This window comes from Bos indicus, chromosome 17 (genome assembly GCF_029378745.1).
Source record: "Bos indicus isolate NIAB-ARS_2022 breed Sahiwal x Tharparkar chromosome 17, NIAB-ARS_B.indTharparkar_mat_pri_1.0, whole genome shotgun sequence".
In the NCBI taxonomy this organism is placed as follows: Eukaryota; Metazoa; Chordata; class Mammalia; order Artiodactyla; family Bovidae; genus Bos; species Bos indicus.
The window spans coordinates 8262868-8281181 of record NC_091776.1 but is presented as its reverse complement, the minus strand read 5'-3'; the positions used below and the strand labels follow the sequence as shown (position 1 = coordinate 8281181).

At 38.3% G+C, this 18314-nt stretch overlaps 1 protein-coding gene across 1 annotated transcript in view; it reads right to left on the bottom strand.

Moving 5' to 3' along the window:
- The window catches only part of IQCM (IQ motif containing M), a 478048-nt gene that overhangs the window by 222899 nt on the left and 236835 nt on the right, over positions 1-18314 (bottom strand). The window contains exon 10 of the mRNA XM_070769022.1: positions 508-706. Coding sequence (XP_070625123.1) covers positions 508-706 — 199 coding nt within the window. The remainder of the gene's footprint in view (positions 1-507; positions 707-18314) is intronic.

The following is an 18314-nucleotide window of genomic DNA, read 5'->3' as shown; positions in this document are numbered from 1 at the left end:
AATCAAATGCTCTGTTGTATAACAGGAATTAACATAGTGTTATAGGCCAATTACACCTCAGAAAGAAATAAAAAGGCAAATAAACATAGTAAAAGACATCAGATGTGTGGTTACCAGAGGCAGGAGGCAGGGGAAGGGGAAATCAGCTGAAGGCAGGGAAAAGGTAAAAACTTCCAGTTATAAGACAAATAAGTACTAGGGATGTAATGTATGACATGATAAATATAACCAACACTGCTATATGTTATATATGAAAGCTGTTAAGAGAGGAGAACCTAAGAGCTCTGATCATGAGGAAATTTTTTTTCTATTTCTTAATTTTGTATCTATAGGAGATGATGAATGTTAATTAAACTCATCGTGGTAAATCATTTTATGATGCATGTAAGTTGAAACATTATTCTGTATACTTTAAACTAGTACAGTGCTATATGTCAGTTATATCTCAGTAAAACTGGGAGAACAAAGAATTTTTAAACACATTATAATACTCAATATATGCTTTACCTTGGTCATTATTCTTTGGAATCTTTTGCGTTCAAGCCACCCTCTGACAAGTGCCTGCATGATGGTGACCATCTTAATTATGTTTTTGGTTATTGCAAATTTTTTTCTTCCCCGGAACACTTGGAAGATCTCTATGTGTGGTCCAATTCTTTTAACTTTATTGTCAATTTTATCACTTTTACTAAGAATGGATTTGGGGCTAAAAATAAAATATAAAATTTCTTATTACAGTTAATAAGAAAAACAAACTTCTAAAAAGTCTTAAATTCAATTTCATAATGAATATAATGAAATAGAAAATACACTGTAATTAGCATATAGAATTTCATGTGTGTGTATATATATATATATATATATATCATCTGAACATTCCAATAGGGTTCTCCAAAGAAGGTTGAATATGTCAAAATCAATAAAACATACATAAATTGACCTTCTGATGAAATGAAACCTAAAAGAAAGTGAATCTGTCAAAGTTTAGCCACAAGTATTCAAAAGAGAGATACAGTATCTAAGGAACAAAATATTTTCATATGACAAGGCACATTAGTAAAAATAACTTTCCTGTCCCAGAAGCTATTTTAAACTAAAGACTGCTGCAAAATTATTCAGCACTGATTCTCTGCTTACCAAACTCCTCTGAAAAGTAATTTTATTTTCCAAATGCTTCCAATTGAGAGGCAGGGTACGTATTGATAGAGCCATGGACTACAGGATCACGGAAGTGAGTGATCCTACTGGAAAACAGGACAAGCCTTGCAACACCGATATGGACGGCCCTTGCAGCCGTGACGACCGCGTGAGAAGACTTTCTGCATGGCAGTCTGTGACCTTGGTACTCTTCTGTCTGCTTTATTCCCTCGTATATCTTTTTTATTTTTTACTTTGTAGTCAGCTTTTCAAAGTCTTCCAAAGTTCAAAGTATAGTTTCCTTGCAATTTTTAGCATACAAACATCTTTTTCTCCTCTTAATTGCTTTTGCTTCTGCATCTTTCACAGCTGGAGTTCCAATGAGATAGCCAGGTCATTTCACACACCAGACCTGAGTCTTGCCCTACAAAGTGCACTGTGCATAGACTTCTAAATCCCAGACCCAACTTTGTTGATTCCCGGAGTGAATATCATTGACTGTTTCTACAATTTTCTTCACCAGATCTGTTTTGATATTTGCATTAAGCTGGCTCTTACAGACTCCTGTTCTCGTTTGCACATGATCATTATTTTTCTTCCCCTGGTGACTAAAATGTTGGAAGTCTGATTTTGATTATTGACTCCAGCCATCTAGTCTCTGTTGGGTGGTAGATAGTAGATAACAGGGGATCTTTTTTCCATTTGTTTCTTCTGTTAGTTTGTCTTGAAACTTGTGGTATCTTCTAATATGCCTTGTATTATCAGTATACCTAAAATCAAGTTTCCCTGTGGCTCAGCGGTAAAGAATCTACCTGTAATGCAGGAGACACATCCCTGGGTCAGAAAGATCCCCTGGAGAAGGAAATAGCAACCCACTCCACTATTTTTGCCTGGAGAACCCCATGGACAGAGGAGCCTGGCAGGCTATAGTCCATGGGGTCAAAAAGAATCAGACACAACTTAGCAACTAAACAACTACAACAAAACCTAAAATCATTTGAGATACTTTTGTACCCACTAGATTGGAGATCAGCTCCAGATCAGGAAATTCACAACAAGTATTCTTTGATGATCCTTCTTGACTCTTGGACCTTCCTACACCAAAGTAGCCACTACTGACCAGTGAGATTTGCTCAAGCACAGAAAACTGTCCTCTGGATTTACTTTTGATCTAAAGCTAAATACACAGAACTGAGGCTAGCATTTCTCTCTGTTTGTGTATACAAATAAACATTGTCCTGTTTTTGCAAAAGAAAGGAAGTTAGCCTTGTACGATGTTCATATAAAAGTAGTTCTTTTGTATCTTTGGTTGGTTCTTTCATTATTTCTCTTGAGAAAACTTCCTTAGATTGAGTCAAAAATACAACATGTTGTGCTGGAGAGAAATATTTAAATAGACAAAGCTACCAGAAAAGGCATAGAAAATAAAGCAAAGTTTTCTTTTTGGTTGTTTAAATTAAGACTGATTTTGAATAGCTCATAAAACAGGGAGCTCTGCCTTCTAAGAGTATTTTTGCTCTGTTATATCAATTTTTATGAACATGCCTCCATGTATGAGATAAACTGGGAATGCAAATAAAATAGAAATGGTTACTTCTGACTTGTTCGGAGTTTTAAGACCTATTGTGAAATCAAAAGGATTTTGAGTTCATGACTTTTTTTCCTTTTTCTCAGAAGAAATAAGAGAAGTCTTCTAGAAACACATAAATGAGCCAACTTTATGGTCAAACTTATACATTCTAACAATAATGTGTAAATAAATCTTAAAGGGACATATACACCTGACCACAAGGTGATGTGTGATGTGTACTGTTAAAGTACCAGCAGTGGTCACAGGAGCTCTGCTCTTCTCCTAAGTTGCCTTGAATGGCACAGAATTCTTTGTCACATACTGAAAACTGTCTGTGGAAATGTTAGGGGAAGCACACTAATTGAAACCACCCACCCCGGCCAGGCACCATAGAAACCATTTGTATGAGTTGTTTTACAACAGGTGGTCCTGGTAAGGAACACAGAACTAATAAGCCTCCACCAACTGAAGAATTTGGGAAAGGTCAAAAGGAGACACCACGTTTCCGACCACCTCCCAGAATCCTTCTCTCTGGCATCCATCTTGGCTGAACGAGGCGTGCACCACCAGGAAGACTCTGAGTCAGAATGACTGGCTAAAGACAATCCGGACACTAATCCCATCACCATAAAACCCAAGACTAGTCAAGTGGCAGAGCTGTTCTCCTGGGCTCCCTTACCCTCCTGCTCTCCACCCGGGTGCCCTTTCCCAGTGAAATCTCTTGCTTTGTCAGCACATGTGTCTCCTCAGACAATTCATTTCCGAGTGTTAGACAAGAACCCAGTTTCGGGCCTTGGAAGGGGTCCCCCTTCCTGCAACAGAAGGGGGTTTGGGAGAGGGAGGGGGAGAACTGAAGTTAGTTATTTTGGTTAAAGGCTATAGTTAGCATGAATGATTAGAATGAGTGATTAAAAGCTATAGTTAACATGAGTGATTAGAATGACATTAATTAAAAGAAAAAGGAAATGCAAAAATGTTTACAAAATGATGGATATGTTTTGTCTGCTTTTTAATCAATTGAAAAAGAAAAGGATTTATCTTGGGCCCTAGTCATATGGACTTTGATCAACAACACATCTCTAAACAATTGGAATGTTAAAAGAAACAGAAATTTGAAGCTGAAGAATAATTTATAGAAGACTTGATGGAAAGTGAATTATATTTACAAATAATGGGTTTGAAAAGAAGCTATGAAATACACCAAATTTTGATAGTAGTTAGGTCAATTTGGATAAGTTTAATCCTCAAATAGAGAAATGCTTGTGAATCCTTGATTATGAAATGTTGCATGGGTGGAACACACAAAAAAGTAAAATCAAAATTTGATTTTCTTTCTGTTACACTGAAAAAACTGATTTTCGAATAATAGTCTGCTCCTAATAGGAGAGGGGAAAAATCATTCAGAGCCTTTATTACAGTTTTCCTAGGAAGCAAAAATTCCTTACATCACACAAAAATATTTCTTATAAATACTTATACATTTTTTCTCTTCTTTGTGACCTACTTCTTACAAAATCTGGTATTCCTAATATTTAATGTGATTTGTGACTATGTTACTTTTTTTTTTTTTTTTACTCTAAGGGCACCTATGACTTTTGTTGATACTTTGCAGCCTCTCAAAATTCTTTGCAATTCAAATTCTAATCCCATATTTAGAAACAAAAGCCTGCTGGTTCAAAACTCAAAATTCTTAAAGATCCAACTGTTTTAAATATGACCTGAATAACCATAATTTTGGGCCAGTTACAGCCTGCTTGCTTTGCATTTCCTATAAAACTATAACCAACATTTACTAGACAAAGATAAGACAAACTTTGAGGCTATGAAAGACTTCAAGCCACTGCTGCCCATCAGAGTTCACTGCCGCAGAGACTCCCCTTCTTGCTGTGACATGTAAGCTCCCCCTCCTCCACTCCCACAGGAGGTCCCTTACTCTCGTCCCTTTCTGAATGGTGACTCCAGGTAGGTCTTCTGCTGTGAGGGACTTCCTCTCTCACAGCTGTCCATGTGAGCCAAATAAAGTGTGTTATGTGCCATTGTCACCCATGACCATATCTTTTCCTTGATTATTCTCATGATCCTGAACTCATTATAATGTCCACAGTTTTACTTAACTCAGCACTACTATATTGAAAGTTGTCCAATGTATCCAAGTCCACACCACGAAAAGATACCAAAGAAAAATCTCCTTAAGTGAAATACATAACAACTAAAATATTATTAATATAAATATATTAGGAGCACACTTTGTGGTAAACTGATTGCATTGATGGCTAATTAATGCCCCTCTATGTCCCTATCTTTGCAATGTGACTTTACAGCCCCACCCATCAGGTGGGGAATCAAGCTACCCACCCAAGAATCTAGGTTAGCCCTGTGAACTGCTTTGACCAAAAGAATTCAATGGAAGTGATGCTATGCCAGTTCTTAGCATGTGCTGCTAGAGGCCTTACACAGTTCCATTCTCCTGGAACTCTTCATGTACATGAGAATAAGCCAAGCCTCTAAAGAATGAGAGACCACAGGAGAACAGACAAGAGCGGCCCATTGAGTGATCCCTGATGGTATCAGCTGAGTACGGACCACATCATCGGAACTGCCTCATGAGAAATAACAGTTGCTGTTTTCAATTACTACATCCTGCGATGTTATTGTAGCAATGAATCACTGATGCACATACCCATGTTTACACACACAGGGTAATACAGTAACTCTCGGATTGTTTTTTTTTTAATATTTTATTTCAGAGGTAAATTATCTCTGCCAAGTAGTGACACTCATGACCAAGATTTTATGGGATGACTTTTAAAAAGAAAAACTTGAGGGTTGCCAGTGTGAATAGTACGTTCTTATTTTGAGATGTATGTGTGTGTGTGTTAGGGAAATAAAATAGAGGTGGTCTTGTTCAGGCTTCAGAGACAAAGGAGCAGATCAGGCTGCTTACCTTGCCTCTGACCCACCTAGACACTGCCCAGACTATTGCTGTGGGTGTCAGCCACAACTTCCCTGAGTGTTGGAAGAGAAACACAATAGATAGATAGGAAGCAGACCTTGGAATTTGTTAAGTCCCTAGAGGAGGTCTGGCCAACCACTCCCTGGATTTAACAACATTCCAAGATCTGCAAAACAAAGCAAAGAAAGAAAGAAAGTGAAGTCACTCAGTACTGTCCTATTCTTTGCGACCTTGTGGACTGTGGAGGAGCCCACAAGGCTCCTCCGTCCATGGGATTCTCCAGGCAAGAATACTGGAGTGGGTTGCCATTTCTTTCTCCAGGGGATCTTCCGGACCCAGGGATCGAACCCAGGTCTCCCGCATTGCAGGCAGACGCTTTATCCTCTGAGCCATAATAGCAGAGCTGCTGGTTTTTTGTTTTTTGTTTTTGCTCGTCAACTAATAATTGGTTTGTGGCCTGCAGATTATAAGTGGGGCCAAGAAACAGCAGTCCAAAGACTCACCCACAGAGTTCACACTGCCTGGGACCTTTTCCCAACTGGAACTCCGGACTGCTGTCACACAGAATTTCCCAGCGCTAAGTCTGGACGTCTGCAAATCCAATATGGTGATGTATATACTACTGCTCTCCTCTGCTGTTTCTATTTCTTGTTTTCTTTTAAGGTTAGTATATTGAAAGTAGACTAGATAGTTCTCTAATAAATATTTGTATTGTTTATTTGAATATAATGAGTGGCTTATTTTGTTAGCAAATCCTTTGAACCTGAGAAGAAAGTGAAAACTTTCGACAAAACCGCATGCTAAGTCACTTCAGTCTGACTCTTTGTGACCCCATGGACTATAGTCAGCCAGGCTCCTCTGTCCATGGGATTCTTCAGGCAAGTATACTAGGGTGGGTTTCTGGGCCCTCCTACAAGGGATCTTCCCAACCCAGGGACCAAACCCATGTCTCTTACATCTCTTGCATTGGTAGGTGGGTTCTTTACCACTAGGGCCACCTTTAGTGAAGGTCATTCAGCCGTGTCCGACTCTTTGTGACTCCATGAACTATACAGTCCATGGAATTCTCTAAGCCAGAATACTAGAGTGGGTAGCCTTTCCCTTCTTCCCAACCCAGGGATTGAACTCAGGTCTCCTGCACTGCAGGCGGATTCTTTACCAGCTGAGCCACAAGGGAAGCCCAAGAATATTGGAGTGGGTAGCTTATCCTTTCTCCAGCGGATCTTCCTGACCCAGGAATTGAACCAGGGTCTCCTGCAATATAGGCTGATTCTTTACCAACTGAGCTATCAATGAAGTGGCCGCCTGGGAAGCCCTGTTACAAGGTGATCAGTGACTAAAGCCTTATGCAATGAATATGTATGTCTTCAATAGAGGATTCCACTTCTCTCCACTCTGATATTTCTGTTTATTATATCAAATACACACTAGACATGTATTATTCCACTCAGACATAACTTCGACAGGTGGCTTCGACCTTTCACTTGCCCAAAGTCCCTAGTACAACTTATATGGGACTTATGTCCCCTGAAAAAAACATCAAAAGAATGATGGCCTTACAAAGAATATATTTTCTTAACAATCTATAGTAGAAGGAGAAGACTTAGAGTACAGGCTTCTCAACTTATGATATGTATCATATATATGATACTACAGCGCTCCTCAACGTTTTTTTGGCAGTAGGGACTGGTTTTATGGAAGACAACTTTTCCACAGACCAGGATAGGGGATGGTTAGGATAATTCAAGCAAATTATACTTATTGTGCACTTTAGTTCCATTATTATTACATCAGCTCCACCTCAGATCATCAGGCATTAGATCCCAGATGTTGGGAACCCCAGTATAAAACCAAGAGAGGACAAAATTATGACTTCAGAAAGGTTGCCATTGGCAATCTCCAATCCTCAATGGTTTGGATAATTTGGGTGACTGACTTCAGGGTTTTTTTTCTTTCTTTGTTTCAGGGGTACTAAAAGACAGTCATACCACATGAACTGACTCTACTACATAAATGTTCAACTTCATGAAAAGTACAAGCATCAGTAATAAGTAGATGAGATGGGGAAATGCATTACGACTGTCAGATACATGGAGGCTCTGTAACCACCTCTGAATTAGAGCATCAGTAGGAACTATCCTTTGCTTACTTCTTCAAATGTAATTTTTAAATTTATTATCCTTCATAAGGTCTTAAAACAGTTCTGATACAGAGAGAATTATCATTTTACAGATTTTATAGTTCTGATACAGAAAGAATTATCATTCTACAGATTCTCAGTCACTAAAGAGTATCTGTAAAACTCTTGGGCCAAAAGATATAGTTATTCCAGTTATAAAATAAGTAAGTTCTACAGAAGTAATGTCCAGCAGTTAGTAAATAGAGTTAATAATATCATACTGTATATTTGAAAGTTGCTAAGACAGTAGATCTTAAAAGTACTCATCAAAGGAAAAAAAACTGTGACTATATGAGATGATGGATGTTAACAAGACTTTCTATGATCATTTTGCTATATATTCAAATATCGAATCATTATGTTATACACCTTAAACTATGTGTCATTACATGTCAACTATATCTCAATTTTGAAAATTCTGTTAGAAAGTATTTATAAACATAAACATAAGTCATTAGAAACTAGGTATGAGACTAGTTCCCACCATAGAAGAGATTACACTTTTGTCCCCAAGCCACCTCTTCTGAAAGTCACCCTATAAAGGTTGAGAAAGACCAGAGCTGAATAGCTGAACTGAAATCTTTCACTTGCGGTTTGACAAATCTATGATCAAGGTGTCAGATCAAAGAGTTTTCAGTGAGAGAAGAAATTAAGCAAGATTACACGTGAGAAAAGATACAATAAGTTAATTAGTAAGTTAATCATGTCTGAATATTAGACATTGAGCTTGGCAAACATTTGAACAGGGAATTTCCTTTCAACTGCTAATGCTTATACGATAATATATATTAAACACTAAATCAGTTTTAGAGTTTGGTTCAGATATTGCTACTAATTAGTTTTGGCTGATATTGAAGTATTTTGTACGCTCCATTTATAAAAGCACTCTTCGCCCATCTGTTCATAGGTTGAAAGTGATTAAAGGATACTTACTTTGGCTGCTGTAAAAGTCAAATACTTTTTAAGCTGCAAATATGTGACAAAACCAGTTCAGGTTGCCAAGTTCAGAAATACATCAAGAGAGATTTGCGATGCCTCCCTGCCCCCAATTCCTCTTCCAACCTGCATTATCAAAAAGTAAATATCACCGCTTTCCTGATTAGACTAGCATGCCTGCTTTGTCCAAATGCTTTGCAATTTAGTTATAATTTACACAATTTACTCTGATTTGGATCCTCTGCTACCAAGCTGTGTTGAGGGCTTTCGTTTCCTGTACATGCAGCCTTGAAGCAGAAGCATGTGATGCTTTCGTGCTTTGAATGCTGGATCTGAAAGCAATCTGGCTAACAAGTGAAACAAGTTTGTGACCTACTTTAATACCCTGTATGAGGTCTGTTCAGTTTAAAAACAATGCATTATATTCAGCATGGGTGATAGAGATTTTTAAGAACAGGAAGGTAATACATTTCCACAAATAATATTGTCTCAGTATTATTTAATACTCCACTGGCAAATCTTCCCAAGGGGTTAGGACTTCATGCTAGCAAAACCTGCTCAATTCAAACATCAGAACTGAATTCCTGGCACTTTTTAAAAAGATGCAATCCTTCTGAAGTGGAAGATAACATCACTTAAATTGAGGCAAAATTTTTAAATAGTTTAAATATCTGAATGAAATGTGTTTCCTTCTGAGCTCTCCACACTCTTGTGTTCTGATCATTCCTCACAATGCTAGCCTGCCCTGACACACAAAAATGAAGAGCCCTCCTTTTTGGATGTTGTTGTTCAGTCGCTGAGTCATGCCCAGCTCTTCACAACCCCATGGACGGCAGCGTGTCAGGCTTCCCTGTTCTTCACTATTTCCTGGAGTTTGCTCAAACTCATGTCCACTGAGTCAGTGATGCCATCTCATCCTCTGCTGCCCCCTTCTCCTGCCTTCAATCTTTCCCAGCATCAGGGTCTTTTCCAATGAGTCAGTTCTTCACATCAGGTGGCCAGAGTACTGGAGCTTCAGCTGCAGTATCAGTCATTCCAATGAATATTCAGGGTTGATTTCCTTTAGGACTGGCTGGTTTGATCTCCTTGCAGTCCAAGGGACTCTCGAGAGTCTACTCCAGCACCACAGTTCAAAAGAATCAATTTTTCGGCGCTCAGCGTTCTTTATGGTCCAACTCTCACATCCATACTAGTCCCTTTGACTAGATAAGGCATTTGTCAGCAAAGTGATGCCTCTGCTTTTTAATATGCTGTCTAGGTTGGTCATAGCTTTTCTTCCAAGGAGCAAGCATCTTTTAATTTCATGGCAGCAGTCATCATCTGCAGTGATTTTGGAGCCAAATAGTCACTGTTTCCATTGTTTCCCCATCTATTTGCCATGAAGTTTATGGGACCAGATGCCATGATCTTAGTTCTTTAAATGTTGAGTTTTAAGCCACAGCAACCTCTAACTAGATCACATTAAAAGGTGGAGGCTGATAGTCTATTTAGAGCCTCTGAGGATACTTGTCTTCACCAGTTTATTATCTAAAGTGTTCTAACCAGCACCTATCCAGAAATGCAAATGACACAGTGACCTGGGAGGGTTTCTTCTCCCTACCCCACACCTGATTTTATTAGGAAGACATTCTCCCAGTCCATCAGGCCATATCTCTGGAAAGATGAGTTTTATTTTTGCTATTGCTGCTTAGTTTCAATTTTCCAACAGCTCTTCCTCAAAAAAAGAAAATTTTAAATCCCAAATTCAGTTCAAAAAATGAAATTATTCTTTCCTGCATGTATTAACTTTTTGGAGGAGCACTATTTATTATGAATTAAACCAAAATTATCATTTCACATCACAGCCAGCCAAAAGGTTAAACTGGATTTGTTCAAATTTAATTGATTCTGCCTATATGGACAAGATAATCATGACACACTCCCAGGGAATTCTAATACAAGCATTTAAAACACCATTTTAATGTACATACAGGTTTTTATCTGTAGGGCACTTTAAAAAAAAAATTACCCTGGAAGATGTCATAATGACTAGGGTGTTTATGCCAAAGGTGTAATAGGAGCTTATTTTTCTGTGACAGAGTGACCAGAGTTGTCCATTTATCATGAGCTTATCTATGTGATAGGGAACATAATGAGTTGTCTAGTCCTTCTCCCCAAATATTCATTTACTCCTCTTGGGGTAGCCCTTTGCTCTCAATCCAAACTTTAGTCAGTTATGGAGGAGAGCTGAATCTACCCACTGCCATCTGTCTCTCTCATCTCTGATCAGAAAGAACAATGACGATCAGTGCCTGTCCACAGATTATTTGTCCCTAGAATCCAGTTTTAGATAATGAAATATATCCTCACAACAATTCAGGTGATTTTTAAAAACAATTTACGATATTATACTCAACCTGTTATTCCCAAACACCTATGTCTTTTAGAGACTGTCATTTCCAGGAATTGGGGAGACCCTCGAGCAAGCACACCCAGTGTGAGGATCAGAAAGCAGGTCAGATTTTCCTAGAAAAGCAGGAAATGTGGACAGTCTTCAGAGCAACCTGGAGAGGGATGGGACTTGTAATCCCTCTCCGCAGGCTTCTGCTTCCCTATTTTCCCTCTGGATGAGTTCTTCCATGAAAAAAGTAATTGAAACTCTGAATTTCCCTATGAAATGAGACATCCATTCGTCTTCATTTCACTTTTGTGGGTAAGATCACTGTGATTTAGAGATGAGAACTTCTGTGATCCCTCTCTCATTGTTCTTCTTGCTGTTTCTCAGCTGTTTTCTTTCTGGCTCCACACAGGAACTGTTACAATAAAGTCCGCTTCTTTCCCTGCCAGAAATTACTATTTATAGCAGGAGACGGAAAAAGTATTCATTGACCAAGGAATGGAGAAGCAGGAGGTCTTGCTCTAAAAGCACCTTCTCCCATAGACAAGGACAAGCTTTTCATCGGAAAAGGGGCTAAAGAGACTGAATGGGGCAGATGTCATGGTCACTTAGATTCATGGCAATGGGTGGTGATTTCCTGGATCAGCGTCAGTGCCTCTTTTCTTCTCCTTTAGAGTTTGAGTCAGAAGCAGATGGAACCAACATGGTGACCTTGGGCAAGGATTACAGCATTAAAGTGACAGTGAAAGTGAAGTCGTTCAGTCGTGTCCGACTCTTTGCGATCCCATGGACTGTAGTCTACCAGGCTTCTCTGTCCATGGGATTTTCCAGGCAAGAGTACTGGAGTGGGTTGCCATTTCCTTCTCCAGGGGATCGTCCTGACCCAGGGATCAAACCCAGGTCTCCTGCATTGCAGGCAGATGCTTTACCCTCTGAGCCACAAGGGAAGCCCTATAGCATTAAAAGGAGATGATAAAGAGTTTCAGAGCAGCAGTACTCAGCTGTTTTGGCACCAGGGACCGATCTCATGGAAGACAATTTTCCATGGACCAGGGGTGTGCGGGAGTGTAGTGGTGGTTTGGGGATGATTCTCATAAGGAGCGTGCAACCTAGATGTCTCACAAGCACAGTTCCAAGTGCCATTTTACTCCTGAGAATCTAATGCTGCCACTGATTGGACAGGAAGGCAGCAATGCAAGCAATGGGGAGCAGCTGTAAATACAGATGACGCTCCGCCCCCTGCTCATCTCCTGCTGCCTAGCACGGTCCTTAGCAGGCCATGGACTGCTAGTGGTCCGTGGCTCAGGGGTAGGAGACTCCTGTTATAGCAAGATCTTCATCCCAGTTTTGAAGTTCAGACAGCTTATACCACTTTCTTGTGGCTAAACTTCTTGTTCATGTCATGTAAACACAGCTAGAAAATACAGTCAGCTCGGTTTTCTGCAAGTTTTCTTAGAAATGAGTTGGGGGGTGGCTGTTTTCTCGCTTCCTTGATGAAAGCAGGTGTTCTTATGTTATTTAATATCAGACTGTATCACTTATCAATGGGATAGTATGTGCAGAACTAAAGAAAGCAGTAGTGAGGCCAAGAGCCAGAATGTGTACAAAATGATGTCATGCCATTCTGAATTCACTTCCTTTATTTTAATTTTATGATTATTTTTGTTTTCACTAGATTGCTATACCATGGAATGATTTATAATGTTTCTGAATTTCAGGAGGCTAAATTTCATGCTTTTCATAAAATCTTTGCAAACAAGGTAGAGAAATTCAGGTTGACTGGCTGATCTTGGGGGGTCCAGTGAATAGTGTCATTACTAGCTGAGATGGTGAATTTACGACAAAGACACGGGAAAGGGAATACACGATAATTTCAGTTTTGAGAGACGGTTATTATGGGATAATCCAGTGAAGATATTCAGGGAGGAGTAGAAAGTCTGAGATAGGAATTATAAATGCCTGAAAAGGGAAAAAAAATCATTAAAAGGCAGAGAAAAAATCCAAAATTTTAATCCATGCACTGAACATATATATATATATATATATATATATATATATATATATATATATATAATTTACTCACTCATTCAGTGTAAGTTGCTCTTTTAACACTGGGGATACACTAATAAATAAAAGAACATTCCCTTTCCTCCTTAAGTTTATGTTTTAGTAGGAGAGACAGATAGTAATCACAGGAAACAAGTTAATAATAGAGTCTGTTAGAAAGCAGTGTATGCTATCATAAAAAATAAGGCAGGGTAAGGTGACTGGGGAGTGCTAGCAGGGGTACAGATTGCAATGTTAGTGTATGTTTTGCAAATAAGATCATCTATAAATGTGTGGACACCAAGTGGGTAAAAAGTGGGTAGGTGAGTTGGGAGACTGGGGTTGACATGTATATACTATTGATACTATGTATAAAAACAACTGCAGAGAACCTACTATATATCTCAGGGAATCCTACTCAGTGCTCTGAGGTGACCCAAATGAGAAAGAAATCCAAAAGTGAGGGGATATACGTATACACGTATGTGTGGCTGATCACTCTGCTCCAACAGAAGCTATCACGACACTGTAAAGCGTGCACTAACCATCTCAGGCACAGGTGGCACGGAGCTAAAGCCAGTGATGAGATGTGGTCGCTGTACTTGTAAAGCTCTCTAGTTGGTTCATGTATATGACTGTACAAATAGTTCCTCAGACTCATGAGGATGCTTAGGTATATTTCCTGCAGCACTGTAGTTACCACATAACAATTCTCTGGGTCATCGCACCTCTATACTCTGAATTCCTTGAGAGAGATTACTTTTGCTTGTGTGCCTGGCAATATATAATAGACGAAGGGAAGGAAAAGAAAGGAGGGATGGCAAAGGAACAGAATGGGGACATATAAGAATCTAAGAAAGTTTGAGGGTTTGCTTGTTTGGGTTGTTATTTTTCAGAATTGAAGTCAGTGTGACTATTTTTCCTTAAGAAACTGAATGACCAAGTTGACAAATGATAGGCTTCATAAATTGATCTAGGCTATTACAGTTTGGTTCCACTGAACACTGTATTCATAAAATTACATTTGAAATGCTGTATTCTTCCCCAAGCATCACATTTCAAGAGGGATACTTTTCAGTATAGTAAGCACCCATTCCTTTCCTCCGTTTTTATCTCATTTCCCCTTACGGAATTGCACTTCTTCTTCTCCAATCATGTGACTCCTCTATGATTTGCCTGGTCATGTCATCCAAGCTGGAAGGTCAGCCAGAATATTTCTACATGAAGTGTGAATGTGTCTGTGTGTGTGTGATGTGTATTAAGAGACTTTTCTTTTTTGGTAAGACCAGGAAGTACAATTACAAACAGCTGGAAGTCAGTCATTTTCCTTACCACATGGAGAACAGCTCTGTAGTAAGAGGCTTTAATTGTTCCAAACAGGGACAAGCAGAGATGTAAAATGAATGAAAGGAGAGTGCATCCTAAGGCATCACTTGAGTCTATTGAATTCACTGAGTCTAAGATGCTGAACAGATCCCCACCATACTCTACACTCTTCGAATTTCCACTTTCATGAGCAAACAGCTAAATATCATTTTGATTAAGCTAATTTGAATTAGTATCCTAATAACAATATAGATAGATAGATAAAGAGAGAATCTAAAAAGATGAAATTGGTGCTTAGAGTGGTTTCAAAAAGACTGACTCAGGAGCAGTGGTTACCATTTCAAGGTAGATAGGTGTCAAGATCAGAGCACTACTTGGAATGAAATTGGATTCCACTTGAACAGACTCATTACTAGTCCCTGGAGTCTTCAGCAAGAGGCTATGTATAAGACTCACCCTTTGGATAGTTTCTGTAAGAAATCTCTAAGGTTTCTTAAACTCTGATATTCTACAATTTCCCAGAGACAAAACACACGAAAGGAACCATCACTGGAGAAATACCATCCACTATAAATTTATTTTCAAAAAATGCTTAGCCTCTACTGACCCAGAAAAAAATTGTTCACAGAAGATACTATGAACAAGCTAATAATACATCGCGTGCATGTGTGCTAAGTCGCATCAGTCGTGTCCGACTCTTTGAAACCCTATGGACTGTTGCCCTCCAGGCCCCTCTGTCCATGGGATTCTCCAGGCAAGAATACTGGAGTGGGTTGCCATGCCCTCCTCCAGGGGATCTTTCTGACCCAGGGATCAAACCTATGTCTCTTAAGTCTCCTGCATTAGAAGGTAGGTTCTTTACCACCAGGGCCACTATTAGTAGATAACAAATTTCAGAAGAGATCACAGGAAAGTCATTAGGTAGTAAACTGTAAAAGTGTTTTGAGATAAAATAGGTGGACTTGAAATATTTCAGGAAAAATGATGATAGACAAGTGTAGTAATTTTAGAGACACAAAGGAAAAATTTTAATGGCTAAATTTCCAGACTTTGAAATGTGAATTTCATACTTAGATATGCCAGAAAATGTACAGTATTCTATAATATCAAAAAAGAGGAAATTCAGAATTCTTAGCACAATTTTGCCTTTTAGTAACACATTGGTGAGTCATATCCAGCAACTTCTACCCTTTTAGTTCGAGCATGCTACAAAATAGAAAGGGAAAGTATACAATTATTCCTCATCTACATATTTACATGAACTATCTGGGATAGTTGGGATCCTAAAGAATGAAAAAAGAAAGAGAGAAACTTAAGATTTATAAAATGGTACACTTCATTGATGACATATATGAAAAACAATGTTTACATTATCCAGAATTAATAGTAAAAAGGTGGAAGGCTGATTACCACCTTTTGAACTTCTTACAACTTGAACATTATGAGTCAACAACAGAATGTTTTTCCTCTATGAATTAAAAACTCATCAATTGTTCTATTTGATGCTTAGAAATCAGTCAGTCATTTTCAAAAGCAATTATGTACTTTAGAAATTCACCAAAAGGAAAATTCATTACTAAAGTCAGATGAACAGCTCACTGCAGAAAGACATCAAAAGAGAATAAATGTTTTGTTTATGGAATACAATAGTATATCTAAATGAAGGTGATACTATTTGCAATACAGTCAGAGTAGCCAAGGAAATTCAAGTGAACCTCAAGAAAGATATATGAAGAACACCTTTCTTACAGAAAATAAAAGTACAGTGTCACTGTAATACTATAATAGATTACAATCCTGATTCACAATTTTTGCTTAAATATTGAAACCAGTTCTATTTGCCAACTGTAGAGTGTTCCCCCAAAGCTTGCGGCTATGGGTAGAAGAATTCCATCATGTTTTTCTTTCCTATAACTAAGAGGGGGAAAAACCAATTCATATTTATTGTAGCCTGGCAATGACAATATATGTATGATGTATTTTCACCCTTTAAATCTAAAAGTACTTTAGAAATTGGACAGTACCCTTCTGAAATTGATTGATAACTGATGAAAGGTCATAACATACTGTGTCTTATGTAGACTCTAAGGAAAACTCTAGCTGAAAATATATGAGAAATTTCTCTCTAACAAGAAAAAAATTTAAATATAAACTTAAAGGGTTTCAACATTTGGATTCTAAGGGCTTCCTGGATAGCTCAGCTGATAAAGAATCCACCCGCAATGCAGGAGACCCCAGTTTAATTCCTGGGTCAGGAGGTTGCCCTGGGAAAGGGATAGGTTACCCATTCCAGTATTCTTGGGGCTCCCTGGTGGCTCAGATGGTAAAGAATCTGCCTGCAATGCAGGAAACACTTGGGTTTGATCCCTGGGTTGGGAAGATTCCCCTGGAAAAGGGCATGGCAACCCACTCCAGTATTCATGCCTGGAGAATCCCCATGGACAGAAGAACAATGGAATTTCTGATAGAAATGGTATAGGATTTCAAATAAACAAGAAAATCTTAATAGTGTTTGACTTAAATATTTTCAATGAAATATGTTAGCAAATGAAATATTTACAGTTTTATATCATTCACTTGTGTTTGTTGCTCAGTCACTAAGCCATGTCCGATTCTTTGCCACCCCATGGACCAGCTCCTCTGTCCGTGGGATTTCCCAGACAAGAATACCGGAGTGGGTTGCCATTTCCTTCTCCAGGGGATCTTCCTGATCCGGGGATCGAATATGTGTCTCCTACACTGGCAGGCGGATTCTATACCATTGAGTCACCAGGGGAGCCCGTGTTGTTCACTACTTCACTTTATTTTCACGTTTCTTCACTTTTATCTCTCTCTTTTTCTGCAGAAGCACCCTTATACATGCTAATTTGTTAGTTTCAGTCTACTTCTCTTAAGTAATCATCAGAAAGGCTGTTAAAATTTAAGATACAAACAACATAAAAGCAGCATGACTGAGTAAGAACACTATAAAATGAGGGTTGGATTCTAGTAACGGTTTTTGTTTGTTTCTTTCTTTTTCTGTGTGACCTTTTGTGACCTTAAAGAAGTCACTTTAATCTTTTTAAATCTTTATATCTCAACTGAAAATTAAAGGATCGGATCAAGTGCTCCGTAAACTTCCCTTCAGCCATCATCCTCTAAAACGTTCATAATATCCCTGCAAAAATTAGCTAGATGTCCCTTCAAAACTTTGCCACAGCTCTTTATGAGGCAACAGATGGCAGGCGAGACAGGAAAATGTTTCACATTCAGAGTGGCTGCTTGGCTTCAGGAAAATAAAAACAAGCACTCACCTTTCAGACTGTACAATTTTTATCATTGGAAAATGGGACTAAATTTTAATTTAGCAATACCTATGAAGAAAAGAAAAAGATTTCCCAAACTAACCAGGTAAAGGATATTTATAGGAAAAAGACTTACACAAAAAAATAAGGGAACACTATCAACTAGTTTAAAAATGTACATATAGTATTTTTTTAAGCTAATCTTTTTGTGAAAAGGCTTTTGATGACAAATTCAATTTAATAGACATGAATTATTCAGATTTTCGATTTGCTCTATGTAAATTTCTGTATGTTGTATTTTTTCAAGAATTTTTCCATTTCATCCTTGTCTTTGAATGTGATAGGCAAGAAGTTACTCATATAATCTTTTATCTTTTCACTGTCTACAGAATATATAGTGATTCCACTTTTTTCATTTTTAATATTGGTAATTTGTCTTTTATCTCTTAGTTTTGTTAGGAGTTTACAAATTCTATATTCTTAAAATTTAGTATTTTCAAAGAACA